The sequence below is a fragment of the Montipora capricornis genome, chromosome 5 (assembly GCF_036669925.1).
Source record: "Montipora capricornis isolate CH-2021 chromosome 5, ASM3666992v2, whole genome shotgun sequence".
Taxonomy (NCBI): Eukaryota; Metazoa; Cnidaria; class Anthozoa; order Scleractinia; family Acroporidae; genus Montipora; species Montipora capricornis.
In genome coordinates, this window is record NC_090887.1 from 15,272,731 (window position 1) to 15,292,611 (window position 19,881).

At 40.9% G+C, this 19,881-nt stretch overlaps 1 protein-coding gene across 1 annotated transcript; it reads right to left on the reverse strand.

Annotated features, from left to right (window-relative positions):
• Nucleotides 1-7,281: 7,281 nt before the first annotated feature.
• On the reverse strand, nt 7,282-19,105 carry LOC138048437 (uncharacterized). The gene is made up of 7 exons (XM_068894629.1): nt 18,185-19,105; nt 14,659-16,469; nt 12,868-14,485; nt 11,363-12,615; nt 9,552-9,854; nt 8,855-9,442; nt 7,282-8,040 (listed from the first exon to the last, which is right to left on the reverse strand). The coding sequence occupies exons 1-7, from the start codon at nt 19,062-19,064 to the stop codon at nt 7,282-7,284; spliced, it is 7,212 nt and encodes a 2,403-aa protein (XP_068750730.1). The 5' UTR covers nt 19,065-19,105.
• Between the last annotated feature and the right edge of the window lie 776 nt (nt 19,106-19,881).

The window sequence follows — 19,881 nt, forward strand, 5'->3', positions numbered from 1 at the left end:
TTTTCAGGTGACGGCGACATGGCTGTATCAAACACAGTCGGCAGTAACACGTTTGACATCCTTCTTTGCCTCGGTGTACCATGGTTTATTAAGACAACACTCTGGGGTAATCATGAACCGATTGTTGTCAGCAGTCGTGGACTTTTTATGTCGTGTTTTTTCATCTTGGGGTCCGTTGCCATTGCCTTTTTTGTTCTATTTTTAAACAAGTGGGTTTTGAACCGAAAAGTTGGCTGTGTGTTTATAATTATTTATTTAATATTTCTGGCAGGGTCGATATTTGTTGAAATGTACGTTTTTGCAGGGTTTAACCTCTCTATGTGCATCGTTGATGTTTGAATAACAATAGTTTTCCTTTACCTTCTGGGCCCGATTGTTCGAAAGCCGATTAACTTAATCCAGGATTAGCGTAAACTTTTGTTTCACGTTTTCAACTTTTTGGTAAAAGTTTCTTTTGCTTATTTTTGTTTCTCAAGATTGACTTCTTTTAATGTAAAGTTTTGCCGAATATCAGCGTTGAACAACACTTGGGAGTAGAGAAACAAACTCCTTGGTTAGTTTTTAATCTAGGATTAGCGCTAATCGGCTTTTGAACAACCGGGCCCTGAAGAGTAATTTAATCTGTGGAGAATTTAGAAAGCACCCAAGAGACAGGCCCGCGAAGGGGAACTGAGACGAATGCCGAGGAGGATGCAAGGCATGCCCCTTTCCATTCCAACACAATCTGTTCTTCAAATGAAGGATTATCCTTGATTGTCAGTTTGCTCCAAATGAAGTATTATCTTTCATTTAGATCACTCTGTCCCAGGACTTGTGGTGGCAGATAAAGGACAAAAAAAATAAAAGCAGTCTGTGGAGAGGACTTGAGCCCGGAGCACTCACTTCGAAGGAACTGTTTTTATCCACTTAACCACTACAGGTCACCTAACTGGTAAACGTGCCGATTATTTACCGAAACATATTAGTATATATATGTAATCATTGCTGAATAATGGTTAAGTCTAAGTGGTGGATTCGTTATGGTGTTATATTAACTGGTCCCAGTACATCATCCATCGTCCACAAAAAGGATTTAACATTCATTTGACCAGACAGTGTGGGATTGTGAATTAGAAGAAGAACATCGCCCCTCGGCGGATCCTATCAAGAGCAAAATATGGGCAAAACCACTTTCAAATTTAGGCAAAATTCAATATAATCAAGTCATTAGGTAGATAATTTTGACAACTGAACAAGCCATGAACTCAGTATATAACGAATGAAACAAATCTACGTTTATACTGAATCAGTGTAATAATAAATTTTCAGATATCAGTAAGTGATGTGGATGTGTGGCTTATGAAGGTTCTATACATTTGTCTTACCATTTAAAAATTGTTGTTCCTTTTTACTGAAAAAGCTTTTTTACACGCATGTGCTTCTTCGCGAAAATTTCATCTTAGTCGTGCCGTGTACTGAGGTGTCGTTTACTGTAAATGCATCTACCAAAAAGTTCTAGAGTTTATTGGAGTATAATGTATTGTAATGTAATTTAGGGCATCAAGTAGAGAACTGTTATACCGTGGATACCAGATGAATGTTTCCATGGTCCGAGACAACGCTACGCAAGACGAAGACAATTGAGTTCTTAGTCGTTACCTTTGACCTGAGTAGCGTTCTCTCGAACCTTGGAAAACACTCTCCTGGCACCAAGGGCAGGGTTGTTACTGCAAAGCGTTCAAAACGTAGTGGAGTCAAATTTATGCAGCTTCTATAGCTATATAGCAACATAGCTTTTATAGCTTCTATCAAATAGAATAAGTCTTGGCTAATCTGCCACTTACTATGAAATAAAGTTACAAAAGAGTGAAAAGAAAAATTTTATTATGATCTGTGAATACACCATTTTACAGTTGTAACTAAGTTACCTGGACTAAGAATGGAAGCGAGGCTGCCGGTTACCCTGTTTTGATACAACAAACCTTTTTGCTTTTCTAATGTTAATGTAGACTCGTCTGAATTACAACAACACAATTTATCTGATAAAGGAAGTGTGGTCTGTATCAATAAAATGTCACCGGCAGCCTCGCAGCCATTCAGAGGCTTGGTCACTGAACAAACAACCGTAAAACTAAGAGAGTCAAAACTTTCTCACCATTTATGACCAACATTTGCGACAAACACCAGTTTCTGCCTTGACGCATTATGATTTAGTTCTGCAGTTGAAAGCCATCCGTCCTGGGCATTTAAAAATGGTCAACTAGTGTCCATTTCTTTTCATCTCTTATAAGAAACAAGTCGAACTCTGAGTCTACCCCTCAACGCAAGTTATAAAGCTGGCACTTCGGAATATAAAGAGACTACTGGTAGCCTACACTTTGTTCGAATGACTTTTAGCCGACTTCCTTTAAGTTCACAGTATTTCAGAGGTTTATTTTAAATGTTACAATATATTGGTCAATATCCAGTTCAATTCCGTAGTCCGAAGTTTAAAGTGCAAAGTCCACATTCTGTCACTCAATTACTTTGTTAAGTGCGATCGTAGAATAACTGTTCACTTTTAAAACTGTCGTTAAAGGCGTCCTGGCCATTTAAAAATGGTCAACTAGTGTCCATTTCTTTTTATCTCTTATATAAGCAGCAAGGAAGTTTTTAGGAAGGTCGATCGAGAATAAAATATTTTGTCATCAGCAACAAAATTTACGGCTTAAAAACAACATTAATTTTGGACAGCGAATATAAAAAGTTAGCATCAGCGAAAAACATTTTTGGGAGATTTTTGCTACGTTTAATTTTGTTATTGTACTTTTGGATGCACAAGTCGAAAGTGACATCGAATTCAGCTGGCACCGTGATCAAGTTACCGCGGCGTGTTTACTCGCGAAACAGTGAAGCATCTGTGTCAAATGATAGACAAGATACCGGGTTTTTGTTTTTGTTAGTTTTCTTTTTCTTTGAAGCGTTATAAGGTTTGACAAGAAATGTGCGAATTCAACACAAAGATCACAATCGCTTAACTCTTGAGGTTGGCCATTGTTCCTGCAAAGTCAAAAACTTTCTCTCCAAGACGAGGTTATTTATCACCAGGTAATTCCATCGTTTTGGAAATAGCAGCTACTTTATTATTCATCAGCGTTACAATTTTTTGCTGATTTTGGGGCTCATTTTGTTGAAACTCAAGCACGCTTCCAACAGACCTGTTTATCTTGGTGACTTATGCACGAGCTGCTTACAGCGCACTACCCCAAGAGAATCCTCCGGTATCACATTTCAACCCACGTATGCAAATTTGTTATGCTCGAAAATTACACAACATGATAAATTCACAAAAGCTGGAAATCTCCCAAAAAAAAATTTCCAGCGAAAATTTTTTTGAAATAAACAACATATCTGCTATTATTAAAAACTGGATCATTGGATAATGCAATTCGAGAGTTTTGATTGGCTAAGCCATCATGGGTTATGAGCCATTATACCATGATCTACAAACACGGCCAAGCATATGCGTGAGTTTTTGGACCTTTTTGTTTTTATTGTAGTCTAGTTTTCTATATTTTGGGGGCGTTTTTAATAAAACAATTATTCCACTCGCGCTTGTTGGATATGAGATCATTATAGCCAACTCGGCGCTACACGCCTCGTTGGCTATCTATCATCTCATATCCAACGCGCCCTCATGGAATAATTGTTAATTATAGGCAAGAAACCCTGCCTATTTCAATTGCGTGTGTGTAAACAAGACACATAATTCGTGTCACAAAGCATACGCAATTAAATAAATTTCTGACAGTTCACATCAAACCCTTTTCGAAAGAACCTTGACCGTAAATAATGAAGCACAAGAGACAACAAGCTTTCATTCAAATAATTGTTCACTGCCCCATTTCCAATTTGTTTTTACCTTTGCAGAGTTGAGTACAAAATAAATGTAAGTTTCCAGACAACTTAGATGCGACTTCAGCAAACAGTGTGATCCATTCAAGGCGTTCGATTCCTTCAATGTTTGTTAAATTCATAAAAAAATTCCCATTTGATTTCAGTGTTATAATATTACCAAGTTAGTAAAATATTGGAAACAAAGCTCACTTGATATCCAACGACAAAAATGAAATTGTTGTCGAAGACTATTACTCGTCGCTTTAAAGATTCCAGATATATATATTTTCACCGCCTGTCTTGTTCATCCAATTGACGTTCCATTCTTGAGCTCAATGAGGGTATATTTTGTTTAAAGATCCACTAAAACGCCATTAGCGTTACACTAACTTTCGACGCCATTGAAGGTTAACAAGAACTAGTGAAATTTGCAATTGTTACCGGAAGACTGTACAGAGTTGAGTACAAATAAATAAAAATAGCCAGACAACAGAGATCACATGCACAGATCCACTTAAGATGTTCGATTCCTTCTCTGTCTTTGTTGAACCCATAAGCAGCTCACTTTGATTTCACTTTGACACAGCTCACTTTGATTTCGGCTAGACGGGCGAAAGGTTGTTGTCGAAGTCCATTACTCGTCGCTTTTACGATTCCAGATTCACCGCCTGTCTTGTTTATCCAATTGACTTTCCATTCTTGAGGTCCATAAGGGTATATTTTGTTAAAAGATGCACTAAAACGCTATTCGCGTCACAATGACTTTCGATGCCATTGCAAGTTAATTAAATGTTCTCCTGTGTGCACCAGAGAAATCTACGCATTACCCCTACCCCAACAAACCTAACAAAATATGCACAGAAGACGATATGCATAAAGACACCACTTAGCAGGGAAGTGACAGGCAAGACTTTTACCGACACGGGAAAAAAATAAAATAAATAAAATAAATAAAAAATACAGAGAAATATTACTGATTTTCAGACTGGGATTGCCATACTGGCAACCCAGTAATTAGGGAACTTTGGTTCTACGAGGGCGCTGGACGTCGATCAAAATGTTTTGGTCTCAAAATAAAATTTTCCACTATCGTAAGTCTTTCACAATTTTTCTATCTAGTCCACCTCACCCAATGTGAGTAAGGTGTCATGAAAATGATTTGCGTATTGCAGAGAAAAAATAGAGAATAAATGGTTAACAGTTGTAAAGCTAAAACCTCAAATTTGGCGTTTTCACGTCGTCGTTAATTTTGTTTCCCGAGAATCTCAATGTTTCCCGCGGCTGCGCCACGGAGAAACATTGAGATTCGAGGGAAACAAAATTCACTGTTTCCCTCGGGACCAGTCATTTTAAAGGTTACTGCTAACCTTTTCGGTCTCGAATTTTGCAAAAATTTAAAAAGCCACCATAAGATAGCTCATTATATTTACTTTGTTCTAAAAAAGAAATTATTTGAAAATGTGCAGCACGATTTTCCTCTTTTAACCAATGAATGTTATTGTTTTGTAGCGTTGTCGTTACCGTAGCGGTCATAGCTTCTTTTAAGAAACTCTCTTTTAAAACTTTTAAAACTCTCCAGTGGTACCATTTTGCATCAACGAGTGATAGCTGCCATTCAAATATTTAATTCTAACAGAGAAGGACTGTAAGTAAAATTAAGCACAATTCCTGCAGGAACAGGTCAGTAACACACAGTCTATTCCCTAGCGAGTTGCAAGCCCAAAGTGATGCCACAAGACAACTCCTTGAAATGCTGTGCTAGTGTGAGGAATGTCATTTGGCATGACTTGCGGAATCATATAATTTACCACATTGTAATAAATGCAGAATGAATTAGAATGCGTAACAGTCTATTGGTATTTTTCTCGATCTTCTTCAAACCGTTTTTTCTGAATATCAAAAGCTTGCTGTTGTCATTGGAGGCCAGCCGGAGGTTATGTTATCTAGCGCAACCGGCGAGATCTCCACTCATCAATGTATTTCTAAATCCAATGATGAATCTTCGCCAAAGTACTAATAAGACACGTATGCGCCTTGTTCCTAAGGTTATGATATTTATTCCCCTTCCTTGGGCTTCTTACTCTCACAAGTTACCACAAAATGGAAAGTCTTACGCGGCTTTGTTACGACACATTAAACAGCAAATAAGGGCTGGCCATTCATAAAAACGATCTTATGTTTAAGCAATGCAGATCAGTTAATTTATTTCTGTAATTCATTCTGCATAGTTACATTCGGAATAATTATTCAAACTTGAAACCATCTGCGCCGTTTCCTTGAAAGATAAAAATAATGTGGTATGTGGTAATGCGAAAAACACGTGTCATCACCTGATTCTTCTATTGTTTGAGTCAATTTTCACCATAGGCAGCGTTCAAACCGTTTCCTCTATATATTACAACCACGCTGATTAATTCGGATGTAAGTAAGAGTCTATCACCCAAAAAGTAAAACAATTTACCGAGTCCCCATCAGCCTGAGAAAACTGCATATTTTTAAACAATAAAGCAAATCGGCAAACTCAATGTCGTATTCACTTCAAACCAAGTTCAACTTCACTGAACACTAAAAGTGTGCACCATTGCTAATTGAGGCGTGCAGTGCATGCATCGCAATGGCATACATGAACATGACACAAAACTTACAAGAAACGATATCAAGATAACATAACCCTTTGGGAATTGATCGTTTTGTTTCAGGTATTGTCATTTTGAATTGGGTACATCATTAAGCTACCCGATTTGGTCTATTCTTGTCTTGCACTCACGTGATTAGACGGCCATGTTGGTTTACAAAACAAAAGCAAAATGTCGCTCGCGTGTTATATAATAATAAAGCCAAATTCCCAAAAGACTTTTTCGCTGTTGTTCAGTGCACCAACGTGGCAACCAAAGACGTCAGGTTCAAGCCAATGATTCTTTCTTTTCCCACAAAACCTGGTCTAAAAATGGACACTTTTTTGACGCTGATGAAGACAAACCTGATAATTGATTCTGACACCTGGGTAATGAACTCATGATGCAAGCCAAAGTAAAATCATAAACTGCATACCAACGTGATCTGAAAAAAAAGTAACTTCGGCAGTGCTAAAGAAGTTTCTCCCTGGCATCTAAACAACAAAAAAATCTCCAAACAGCTTCATACGAACATTTAACACCAATTGATGAGACTCCAGCGAGGAAGAAAGAAAACCTAACAAGTGCTGTGTGAGCCCGAGTTCGAATCATGGTAAATATCAGCCGTCCTTGCATGATCTTCTCCGGACAGTTTTATCCGCACATCAAATGCCCGATGCTTTGACTGCAGAGCAGAGGTAAAATCACTTAACGAATGCTGTGTGGCCGCCCTAAGGGAATCGTAATTATTAGCTCTGTTTCCATCATCTTTTCCTAACGCTTTTGTCCGGATTTGTTTCGACCGTTGCTTTCACTGTAGAGCAGAGGTAAAATCACCTAACGAATTCTGTATCACCCCAAGTAAATGGTAGCTATCAGCTGTGCTTGCATGATCTTCTCTGAACACTTTTATTCGCACTAGCAATCCCCGTTTGGCAGACTGGAGAGCAAAAGTAAAATCACCTAACGAATGCTGTGTCACCCCGAGTGAATCGTAACTTTCCGCTGTGCTTGCATGATCTTCTCCGAACACTTTTATTCGCACTTGCAATACCCGTTTGCCAGACTGGAGAGCAGAGGTAAAATCACCTAACGAATAGTGTGTCACCCCGAGTGAATGATAACCATCGGCTGTGCTTGCATGATCTTCTTTGAAGACTTTTATGCGAACTAGCAATGCCCATTTGGCAGACTGGAGAGCAGAGGTAAAATCACCTAACGAATGCTGTATCACGCCTAGTAAATGGCAACTATCAGCTGTGCTTGCATGATCTTCTCCGAACACTTTTATTCGCACTTGCAATGCCCGTTTGGTAGACTGGAGAGCAGAGGTAAAATCATGTAACGAATGCTGTATCACCCCGAGTAAATGGTAACTATCAGCTGTGCTCGCATGATCGTCTCCGAACACTTTTATTCGCACTTGCAATGCCCGTTTGGTAGACTGGAGAGCAGAGGTAAAATCATGTAACGAATTCTGTATCACCCCAAGTAAATGGTAACTATCAGCTGTGCTTGCATGATCTTCTCCGAACACTTTTATTCGCACTTGCAATGCCCGTTTGGTAGACTGGAGAGCAGAGGTAAAATCACATCGCCAACTATTCCGGTCACGACAATTCAGCCCGACCTACGTGAAATGACTTTTTCCGCTGTTCTTCTTTTTGTATCGGCGGGCTCATATCGCCGTGACGTGAAGTACAGATAAGTTTTTTTTATATTTATTAAAGTTTGGCCCATACCAAAACCGCTGAGAAAAATAACTTGCTTTGAAGGATGAAGTTCACAAAATTAGCTTTCAAACGATACTTTTTGCGAGAAATGTGGACAAACGACAGCCAAGATATCGTTTTTCGAAAACAGGGGATTTTACAGTTTTAACGTGGACTTTGGTTTATCGGTTTTTTGCGTTCTTGCAAGGGAAAAAGGACGGATCAAACATTTCGCTGCTGACTTCATATTTTGGGTTAGGGTCAAGAACAGAGTCAACTATGGGTCTCCACTCCGGCAAGTGAAGAACCAAGCACAGGAACACTGGTATCTGTCTTTAATTCCAGGGAGTTTCGTATATTTGCCAGCTTTTGTAAGGCTTAAAGGGGTCGCTCACGTCAAAACAAAGCATAGGAAAAATGAAGGGTTTTTTTTTGGCCTGAAGTTATATTTTTTACAGCAGAACACAGACAACAGTCGTTATAATGGCATCCCGTTCCGGCAAATGTTCCATCTGCAATTTTTAGAGCACTTTTTCGAAATATTTAAAACCTCTCCATACATTTCTTTGTAAAATTTGACGCCATTTCGAGAATTAGATTTCTAAGAAACCGCTTACGTTATGCGGGCGCATGGCCGAAATAGTTGGCGATGCCTAACGAATGCTGTGCCACCCTGAGTGAATCGTAACTATCAGCTGTGCTTGCATGATCTTCTCTGAATAGTTTTATTCGCACTTGCAATGCCCGTTTAGCAGACTGGAGAGCAGAGGTAAAATCACCTAACGAATTCAGTGTCACCCCAAGTGAATCGTAACTATTGGCTGTGCTACCATGATCTTGTCCAACCACTTTTGTCCGTATATCTAACGACCGTTGCTTTGACTGTAGAGCAGAGGTAAAATAACCTAACGAACTCTGTATCACCCCGAGTAAATGGTAACTATCAGTTGTGCTTGCATGATCTTCTCCGAACACTTTTATTCGCACTTGCAATCCCCGTTTGGCAGACTGGAGAGCAGAGGTAAAATCAAATAACGAATCCTGTGTCACCCCGAGTGAATGGTAACTATCAGCTAGGCTTGCATGATCTTCTCCGAATAGTTTTATTTGCACTTGCAATGCCCCTTTGGCGGACTGGAGAGCAGAGGTAAAATCACCTAACGAATGCTGTGTGACCCCGAGTGAATCGTAACTATCAGCTGTGCTTGCATGATCTTCTCGGAAAAGTTTTATTCGCACTCTCAATGCCCGTTTGGCAGACTGGAGAGCAGAGGTAAAAGGAACCTAACGAATTCTGTATCACCCCAAGTAAATGGTAACTATCAGCTGTGCTTGCATGATATTTTCCGAAATCGAAAATAAGCACTACCAAAGCCAGATTGGCAGACTGGAGAGCAGAGGTAAAATCAACTAACGAATTCTGTAACACCTCAAGTAAGTGATAACTATCAGCTGTGGGTGCATGATCTTCTCCGAAAACTTTTATTCGCAATTGCAATGCCAGTTTGGCAGACTGGAGAGCCGAGGTAAAATCACCTAACGAATGCTGTGTCACACCAAGTAAATGGTAACTATCAGCTGTGCTTGCATGATCTTCTCCGAATAGTTTTATTCGCACTTGCAATGCAAGTTTGGCAGACTGGAGAGCAGAGGTAAAATCACCTAACGAATGCTGTGTGACCCCGAGTGAATCGTAACTATCAGCTGTGCTTGCATGATCTTCTCGGAACACTTTTATTCGCACTCTCAATGCCCGTTTGGCAGACTGGAGAGCAGAGGTAAAAGGAACCTAACGAATTCTGTATCACCCCAAGTAAATGGTAACTATCAGCTGTGCTTGCATGATCTTCTCCGAAAACGTTTATTCGCACTTGCAATGCCCGTTTGGCAGACTGGAGAGCAGAGGTAAAATCATCTAACGAATTCTGTATCACCCCAAGTAAGTGGTAACTATCAGCTGTGCATGCATGATCTTTACCGAAAACTTTTATTCGCACTTGCAATGCCCGTTTGGTAGACTGGAGAGCAGAGGTAAAATCATCTAACGAATTCTGTGTCACCCCGAGTAAATTGTAACTATCAGCTGTGCTTGCATGATCTTCTCCGAACACATTTATTCGCACTTGCAATGCCCGTTTGGTAGACTGGAGAGCAGAGGTAAAATAATCTAACGAATTCTGTATCACCCCAAGTAAATGGTAACTATCAGCTGTGCGTGCATGATCTTTTCCGAACACATTTATTCGCACTTGCAATGCCCGTTTGGCAGACTGCAGAGCAGAGGTAAAATCACCTAACGAATGCTGTTTCACCCGGAGTGAATCGTAACTATCAGCTGTGCTTGCATGATCTTCTCCGAATAGTTTTATTCGCACTTGCAATGTTCGTTTGGCAGACTGGAGAGCAGAGGTAACATCACCTACAGAATGCTGTGACAACCCGAGTTAATCGTAACTATCAGCTGTGCTTGCATGATCTTCTCCGAACACTTTTATTCGCACTTGCAATGCCCGTTTGGCAGACTGGAGAGCAGAGGTAGAATCACCTAACAAATGATATGTGACCCCGAGTGAATCGTAACTATCAGCTGTGCTTGCATGATCTTCTCCGAATAGTTTTATTCGCACTTGCAATGCCCGTTTGGTAGACTGGAGAGCAGAGGTAAAATAATCTAACGAATTCTGTATCACCCCAAGTAAATGGTAACTATCAGCTGTGCGTGCATGATCTTCTCCGAACACATTTATTCGCACTTGCAATGCCCGTTTGGTAGACTGGAGAGCAGAGGTAAAATAATCTAACGAATTCTGTATCACCCCAAGTAAATGGTAACTATCAGCTGTGCGTGCATGATCTTCTCCGAACACTTTTATTCGCGCTTGCAATGCCCGTTTGGCAGACTGGAGAGCAGAGGAAAAATCACCTAACGAATGCTGTATCACCCCGAGTGAATCGTAACTATCAGCTGTGCTTGCATGATCTTCTCCGAATAGTTTTATTCGCACTTGCAATGCCCGTTTGGTAGACTGGAGAGCAGAGGTAAAATCATCTAACGAATGCTGTGTCACCCCAATTAACTGGTAACTATCAGCTGTGCTTGCATGATCTTCTCCGAATAGTTTTATTCGCCTTTGCAATGCCCGTTTGGCAGAATGGAGAGCAGAGGTAAAATCACCTAACGAATGCTGTCACCCCGAGTGAATGGTAACTATTTGCTGTACTTGCATGATCTTGTCCAACCACTTTTGTCCGTATATCTAACGACCGTTGCTTTGACTGTAGAGCAGAAGTAAAATCACCTAACGAATTCTGGATCACCCCAAGTAAATGGTAAGTGGCGGCTGTGCTTGCATGATCTTCTCCGAACACTTTTATTTGCACTTGCAATGCCCGTTTGGTAGACTGCAGAGCAGAGGTAAAATCACCTAACGAATTCTGTATCACCCCAAGTAAATGGTAACTATCAGCTGTGCTTGCACGATCTTCTCCGAACACTTTTATTCGCACTTGCAATGCCCGTTTGGCAGACTGCAGAGCAGAGGTAAAATCACCTAACGAATGCTGTGTCAGGCCGAGAGAATGGTAACTATCAGCTGTGCTTGCATGATCTTCTCCGAATAGTTTTATTCGCGCTTGCAATGCGCGTTTGGCAGACTGGAGAGCAGAGGTAAAATCACCTAACGAATGCTGTGTCACCCCGAGTAAATCGTAACTATCAGCTGTGCTTGCATGATCTTCTCCGAATAGTTTTATTCGCACTTGCAATGCCCGTTTGGCAGACTGGAGAGCAGAGGTAAAATCATCTAACGAATGCTGTGTCACCCCAATTAACTGGTAACTATCAGCTGTGCTTGCATGATCTTCTCCGAATAGTTTTATTCGCACTTGCAATGCCCGTTTGGCAGACTGGAGAGCAGAGGTAAAATCATCTAACGAATTCTGTATCACCCCAAGTAAGTGGTAACTATCAGCTGTGCTTGCATGATCTTCTCCGAACACTTTTATTCGCACTTGCAATGCCCGTGTAGCAGACTGGAGAGCAGAGGTAAAATCACCTAACGAATGCTGTGTTATTCCGAGTGAATCGTAACTATCAGCTGTGCTTGCATGATCTTCTCCGAATAGTTTTCTTCGCACTTGCAATGCCCGTTTGGCAGACTGGAGAGCAGAGGTAAAATCACCTAACGAATGCTGTGTCACCCCGAGTGAATAGTAACTATCAGCTGTGCTTGCATGATCTTCTCCGAATAGTTTTATTCGCACTTGCAATGCCCGTTTGGCAGAATGGAGAGCAGAGGTAAAATCACCTAACGAATGCTGTGTCGTTCCGAGTGAGTGGTAACTATTGGCTGTGCTTCTATGATCCTGTCCAACCACTTTTGTCCGTATATCTAACGACCTTTGCTTGGACTGTAGAGCAGAGGTAAAATCACCTAACGAATTCTGTATCACGCCAAGAAAATGGTAACTATCAGCTGTGCTTGCATGATCTTCTCCGAACACTTTTATTCGCACTTGCAATGCCCGTTTAGCAGACTGGAGAGCAGAGGTAAAATCACCTAACGAATACTGTGCCATCTCGAGTAAATGGTAACTATCGGCTGTGCTTGCGTGATCTTCTCCGAACAGTTTTATTCGCACTTGAAATGCCCGTTTGGCGCACTGGAGAGCAGATGTAAAATCACCTAACGAATGCTGTGTCACCCCGAGTGAATCGTAAGTATCCGCTGTGATTGCATGATCTTCTCCGAACACTTTTATTCGCACTTGCAATGCCCGTTTGGCAGACTGGAGAGCAGAGGTAAAATCACCTAGCAAATGCTGTGTCACCCCGAGTGAATGATAACTATCAGCTGTGGTGGCATGATGTTCTCCAAACAGTTTTATCCGTACATCTAATGACCGCTGCTTTGACTGTAGAGCAGAGGTAAAATCACCTAACGAATGCTCTGTCACCCCGAGTGAATGATAACTATCAGCTGTGCTTGCATGATCTTCTCCGAACACTTTTATCCGTATGTCTAACGACCGCTGCTTTGACTGTAGAGCAGACGGTAATTCACCAAACGAATGCTGTATCACCCCGAGTAAATGATAACTATTAGTTGTGCTTGCATGATCTTCTCCGAACACTTTTATTCGCACTTGCAATGCCCGTTTGGCAGACTTGAGAGCGGAAGTAAAATCACCGAACGAATGCTGTGTCACGCCGAGGAAATGATAACTATCAGCTGTGCTTGCATGAAATTCTCCGAACACTTTAATTCGCACTTGGAATGCCCGTTTGGCAGACTGGAGAGCAGAGTTGAAATCACCTAACGAATGTTGGGTCACGCCAAGTGAATGGTAACTATCAGCTGTGTTTGCATGATCTTCTCTTAACACTTTTATCATCGGTGTATCTAACGACCGCTGCTTTGACTGTAGAGAAGAGGTAAAATCACCTAACGAATGCTGTATCACGCCTAGTAAATGGCAACTATCAGCTGTGCTTGCATGATCTTCTCCGAACACTTTTATTCGCACTTGCAATGCCCGTTTGGTAGACTGGAGAGCGGAAGTAAAATCACCGAACGAATGCTGTGTCACCCCGAGGAAATGATAGCCATCAGCTGTGCTTGCATGATCTTCTCCGAAGACTTTAATTTGGACTTGCAATGCCAGTTTGGCAGACTGGAGAGCAGAGTTGAAATCACCTAACGAATGCTGGGTCACCGCAAGTGATTGGTAACTATCAGCTGTTCTTGCATGATCTTCTCCTAACACTTTTATCATCCGTATATCTAACGACCGCTGCTTTGACTGTAGAGCAGAGGTAAAATCACCTACCGAATGCTGTATGACCCCGAGTAAATGATAACTATTAGCTGTGCTTGCATGATCTTCTCCGAACACTTTAATTCTCACTTGCAATGCCCGTTTGGCAGAGTGGAGAGCAGAGGAAAAATCACCCAGCGAATTCTGTGTCACCCCGAGTGAATGGTAGCTTTGGGCTAAGAATGCATTTACTTCCTGTCTATTTGTTCTCAATATGATATCAAGAGCGCAGGTTTTGAAATATAGAGCCTTTGAGTAGTTCTTCTTGCTTTGGTGCAATTCACCGAAGTCTTGGTAGAACTTTGCGAGAGGCTGGTTGCATTCTTGAGAACGAAGGGTCACGGTTGAATCAACGTTCTCCTCTGGGCCTGAAGAGCTATGTTTGAATTGCTCGAGTGTTGCTTGGTGACGTGCGACTGACTCTTCGAAACCTGATCCGCCAACAATTCCCTTTTGTGTGAATGTTGACCCCAGAAATGCCATAACCTTACCGCAAAAATGAAACAAATAGAAAGGGGTTTTGGAATTTACCTGGAGATCACTTAATATTCGAAGGGCAGGGTTGATTACAAATTGCTGGGTGTCAGTGTCAAAGAAGTTCTTTGCTGCTTTCCTGATGTGAAATATAACTAGGAATTGCAATGGCCAATAATTAGTACCGGAGTCAAAAGTGTTTGTTTGAAGCTGTTTGCCATTTTTGGTTCTTTTCCTTTGCATCCATGAGGTGGAATAACAATCAGTTGCTCGTCTGCCGCGCAATTGCATTCTTTGCATGCTTTGTTATAGTAGTAAGTCGAGGTAGAAGGGTCGTTTAAGAACTGATAATAGACAGCAATGACTTGGTGAACAACGAGCTTTAGAATTTTCTGCTCTCCAATTTCATGCATTAAAGAAACAGCCTCTAGTAGGCACTGCATCCCGCTTTTAACTTCGCCAATAACAAGCTGACATATGCCAAAATAACACAAGTATTTACTCCTTTCATCATCAGAACCTGAACAAGATGTCGACTGCATTTCATATGCGTTCTTGAGAAGTTGCATTGCACTTCCTTCTGCTCCCCAAGTAATTTCAGCAAAAGCTTTAGAAACTAGTAAATGCCTCTGGTAATGTACATGTCCCAGAGCACTGGCTGACTTTAAGGCCGAATCGTAGATATTATCAAAATTGTATGGTTCTGTGGAACACCAAAACAGCGAGTCCAGAAACATTTCTGCTTTTATCAAAACTTTGAAAACAATCTCTGCTATCCTGGGATCTGTGCAACCGTCTACTAGGCTTTCTATAAAAAGCTGTTTTTCCTCATAGAATGCAACGAATGCATCCATGGAATGACCATCTAGAAACTCATCGTTCAATTTGTCGAAACGAGAAATGAAATACGCATAGAAACGGCACTTTGCAATTGCTACTATTTCTTCCATACGCTGTTCGCCTGCTTCTTTAGCAAATGACTGAAGGAGCTTATGCATTTCAAATTTTCCAGAGTGGGAGTTTGAATCGAGAAGAGACTTTCTTCGGAGTCGTTGCAACATTTTCTTGGTCTCAATCACTCCCGTAACGTTCAATACAGCTGAGGCGAGATCCGTGGTAAAACTCCCCGGAAGAACAGACAAAGACACAAATGCTTCTTTTTCTGCGGGAGAAAGTCGAAGGAAGGACTTTTCATACAGCAACTTTATTCGTTGATTAGCAGGATAATCTGGATTGTCTAAGATATCGACGATACTTTCTGTTGCGGACTCAGTGATTTCGTTCAAGCACTGACTTGTTTGAACATCATCTTCACAAACTAGAGAGCACATTAACATCATTGCAAGTGGCACACACCCACATATTTGGGCAATTCTTGCGCAGTCATCGGGACTAGCATTTGGCACCAATTCATGAACTAGAGCATGAGATGAGGTATCGTCCAGTGGCCTCATTCTTACTGATTTGTGACCTTGGAAATTCAAGTTCATAAACTCAAATGATTCTCGTGTGGTCACCACCAGAGTTATCTTCTCATTTTGCATGATAATTTCTTCAAATAGTTTTAGGACGTCTTCTTTTACTTTTGGAATTCCACTCTCTAGTAGATCATCTAAATTATCAAGAATAAATACGAGTGAGTCTGAAATGTTGCAGAGGGTCTCGATTAACTCATCTTCTAATGACAGAGGCTGAGGTACTGATCTCTGACTCGTGGTGGGTTGCCTTACGAGGCGGAAAAGCTTCGATGCCAGATCTGCCTTTGTCTGGAGTCCTCGTGACGAAAGAAAACAAACAGGAAAGCCTTCAGATTGCAGTTGGTGCCCCACCGCTATTGCCACCGATGTTTTTCCGAACCCGGGTGAGCCCCAGATCGTCACGATTCGGGTAAGTTCGAAACTCACGAGATCCACGATCTCTTTGCATTCACTCTGTCGGCCAGTGAAGTTTGGAACCATTGAAGGAAGACGAGATCTTGGGACTGTTGGCTTGATGTCTTTGTAATGCAAAGTAAAATACAAAGTAGACATTTCTTACTTGTTATTATTTTTTGGATATCCTTTGTCTCGTTGAGACTTTGTAAACTGTAGAGAAGACATGAAGAAGTAAAACAAATATAATTTTTAACTTTGTGCACATAGCTGAAATTATAATTCAACAGACATATTTCCCGTTTCCTTTCCATTGCATTGTAGAGGTAGCAAAATGTATTTTGCAGTCATTTAAACCAAGACAGACCTTATGCAATATTGGCCACGTTCCTGAGATGACATCACTGCGGAAACTCCTCTTCATGGCATAAATTAAAGAAAATTTGTTTGTGACGTCATCTCAGAAATTGGCCTATGGCTTTGGTTGGCTTAGCTGTAGAACAAATTTAATGACTACTGTACCGAAACAAATGAAGACATTAGTCTTTATATATCAACACATTGATACACTGCCCAAATATGGTCATAAAGTTCTCGATAGATGCAAGTCTACATGACGTCTATTTAACAATTATTTCATGAGCGCGCGTTGGAGATGAGATGATAGATAGCCAACGAGGCGAAGATTTAGATTTCGCAAGAGAATGTGAAAATCACGGACCGGCGCCGCTTCACAAATGTTACACAAGTGTTACAAGTTTGGAATCTTTCATTTGTTATCAATATGTAAAGTTATAATTCAGTTATAGCGCGCAAGCTTGCGTGACATCGCCTAATTTTAGCCGACTCCGCCCTAGGCCTCGTCGGCTAAGTATTAGGCGATATCACGCTCCCTTTCGCGCTATAACTATAAAATAGCCCGCACTTCATTGTAATATCTACATTTCTTTCATTGACTCCTTTCACTGGAACACATGAGCCCAACAAATTTACCCGCTTCCAGCTGTGTGGCTTGGCATAGTTGAGTTGGTAGAGAATTGCACCTTTGGAACCACCTGAATTTTGACACAATTGCTTAAATTGTCTGGAAAAGTGCGAGGATCGCTTCTCTCTTTGGTTTCCACTACTGTACCGCTCGGAAATGTTTAAATTACAACGCTTAGAAAAGAAAGTCCTTGTGAACGAAGGAAAGGATTTAAAACTTCCCACTTGAGAACCTGTATATTGACTTCACTTGTCGATCCAATCACTTTCCAATCGCGCAGTCTTACAAATGTCACACTTGTGACACTTTCAAAAACTTAAGAATGCCTTTTGTAGTGGAAAACAAATCTAGAAGAACCGCGCAGCAAGTGCACAAGTAGTTTCGAGCGGTAATGTAACAGTCTCGTTTATTTTCATGTGACTTGTGTCTTTTTTTAAACGACACAAGATACGGTTTTTATTGATACACGGAAGATCTGTCTGCCTTGTTGTCATCTTTTCATTGACAAACAGTAAGTTTTTTATTACGCCTATTGCTATATCCTGCTTTTTAGAAAGAAGCTTGAAAACAGTTAAGGTAATTCCCTTGAAATTGTTCTAGTATCAAACTTTTTTGGAAACTTGTAATAATTGACATTCATGATATGAACATTAAAAAAATGCAATACTTGAAAAAAAAAAAAAGCGGGGGTCACCGTGCTCGTTTGAGAGAAAAGGAGCATTTATTTCGCTATCGGGTTTAGTTTACGTTTTGTATGCGCACGTGCTCACGAGCGCGCGCTAATGACGCGAAAATCGTGCGCAGTGGGAATGCGCAATGCAATACTAAGGAATTACCTTAAGTCCTACTTTTTACCTGTTTTTTCTGCTTCTGTATGCCTTTCCTCTTGCTTCTTTTTTACGTCATTGATCTCCTTCCCTAACGCAGTTATATCTTCAAGTTGCATCCTCAAGCCCACCGCAGCTGAAGTTATATGCTCCGCTACCATTTGCTCTAACATAGCAATCTCTTCTTTGTTGGCAGTGAGGCTCTCCACGTTCTGCTGTTTTATGGCTGCTAAGGAATCCTTAATCTTTTCCATATCTGCATTTCTGCTCTCTAAACATTTTATGTGTGCTTGCTTCTCTTCCCTTACCTGTTGTTCCAACTTACGGACTTCTGCTATTGGAAAGTCAGATGCAGTCAAACTTCCAAAGGCATCAATCGATGCAGTTGAAATTCCCAGAGCCTTGAACGCTTCTTTAGCATACTGAATGTTGTGGTCAAATGTTGCTTTGTCCATCTCCAAGCGAGAGGAATGACAAACCGTATTCCTCAAACGCCGAAGCTGATCAATGGATAGTGCAAAGGTTTCGGCATTATCACCTACTGGGCTCAACACAGATCCATGGAAACTTCCATGAGGAATAGCTCGAGGCTTCACATACAAATCACTAAGTGTTGTGTAACGCATGCTGAAGGATTTTGCATAGATAGTAGCCTGGAATAAGGCAGTGCAATCCCATTCATTGTACGACTGGTTGGTAGGAACTTTAGTTGTCCCTCCCTCTGTAGAGAGAAAGAGATTTCTCACAGCAGTGGAGTCATCCCAAAGCTGGTATCCAGGGCGATGCCCAATGATCGTGTCCCACATCGTCTTAAAAGTCTGACGTAAAGCGTTTGGGAATTCATTTAAAACCAGAGACAAACACTTGAAATGATTTAACTCCTCGTCACGATAAGGGTGCAAGGACATCACCAATTAGTGATAAAAAAGCAATGCCACAGTGGCGAAAAGGACCTAAACCAAAAATAAATGAATAAATGGATTTCATTTCATTCTCCTCTTACAGGAAAAGAAACTATGATTGCTCTTTCTGGAAAGATGCACTTTAACATGCTCTCTAGAAGCGAATAAATTTGAAAGTTTTGATGTTCGAAACGGAATTTTTTAAAGACACAGTGGGAAAAGAGTTCTATTACTCGCTCCGTGTCGACGACTTTTGCCTGGCTTACAAAATGAGTTTAAAATTTGCACAGAAACCTATTCAATACACGATGATTCATTCTAAGTTGAAGCGGCGCAGAATCCTTCCGTCGCAGAAACTGGGCCGAAAACGTCACTATGCGTAAACAAAAGCCCTATCCAATATGCTTTTTCCTTAATTAGATATCAGATGTAGTGTAGACATACCAAAAAGATCTAAATTAGTAACCAACATGTTAGAACATATTTTTACCGCAACTCTGGTTTGGAGAAATTTGAATGAAGCTTGCCACGTTTTAATCCGAAGACCCAGTGTTTCAGGCGTTTCGATACTCCAGCCAATCTTTTTTCATTCATTAAAACAAGTAAGAGGGAAATCAATGAAACACTTAAGTGTTTTTAGAGATAAAATATAGCCTTTATGGACAGAGACCTAAAAAAGTGCAACCAAGCGCGTGTGTACTGGAAACCCTCGCGAGATGAGGCCCTCGCTCTCGCGTTGCCACGTCAGATCGCGACATGTCATATGCAATTAATTGGACGACTCCAGTTAGCAAACAGGGAGGCGCGGTGGCCTCATGGTTAG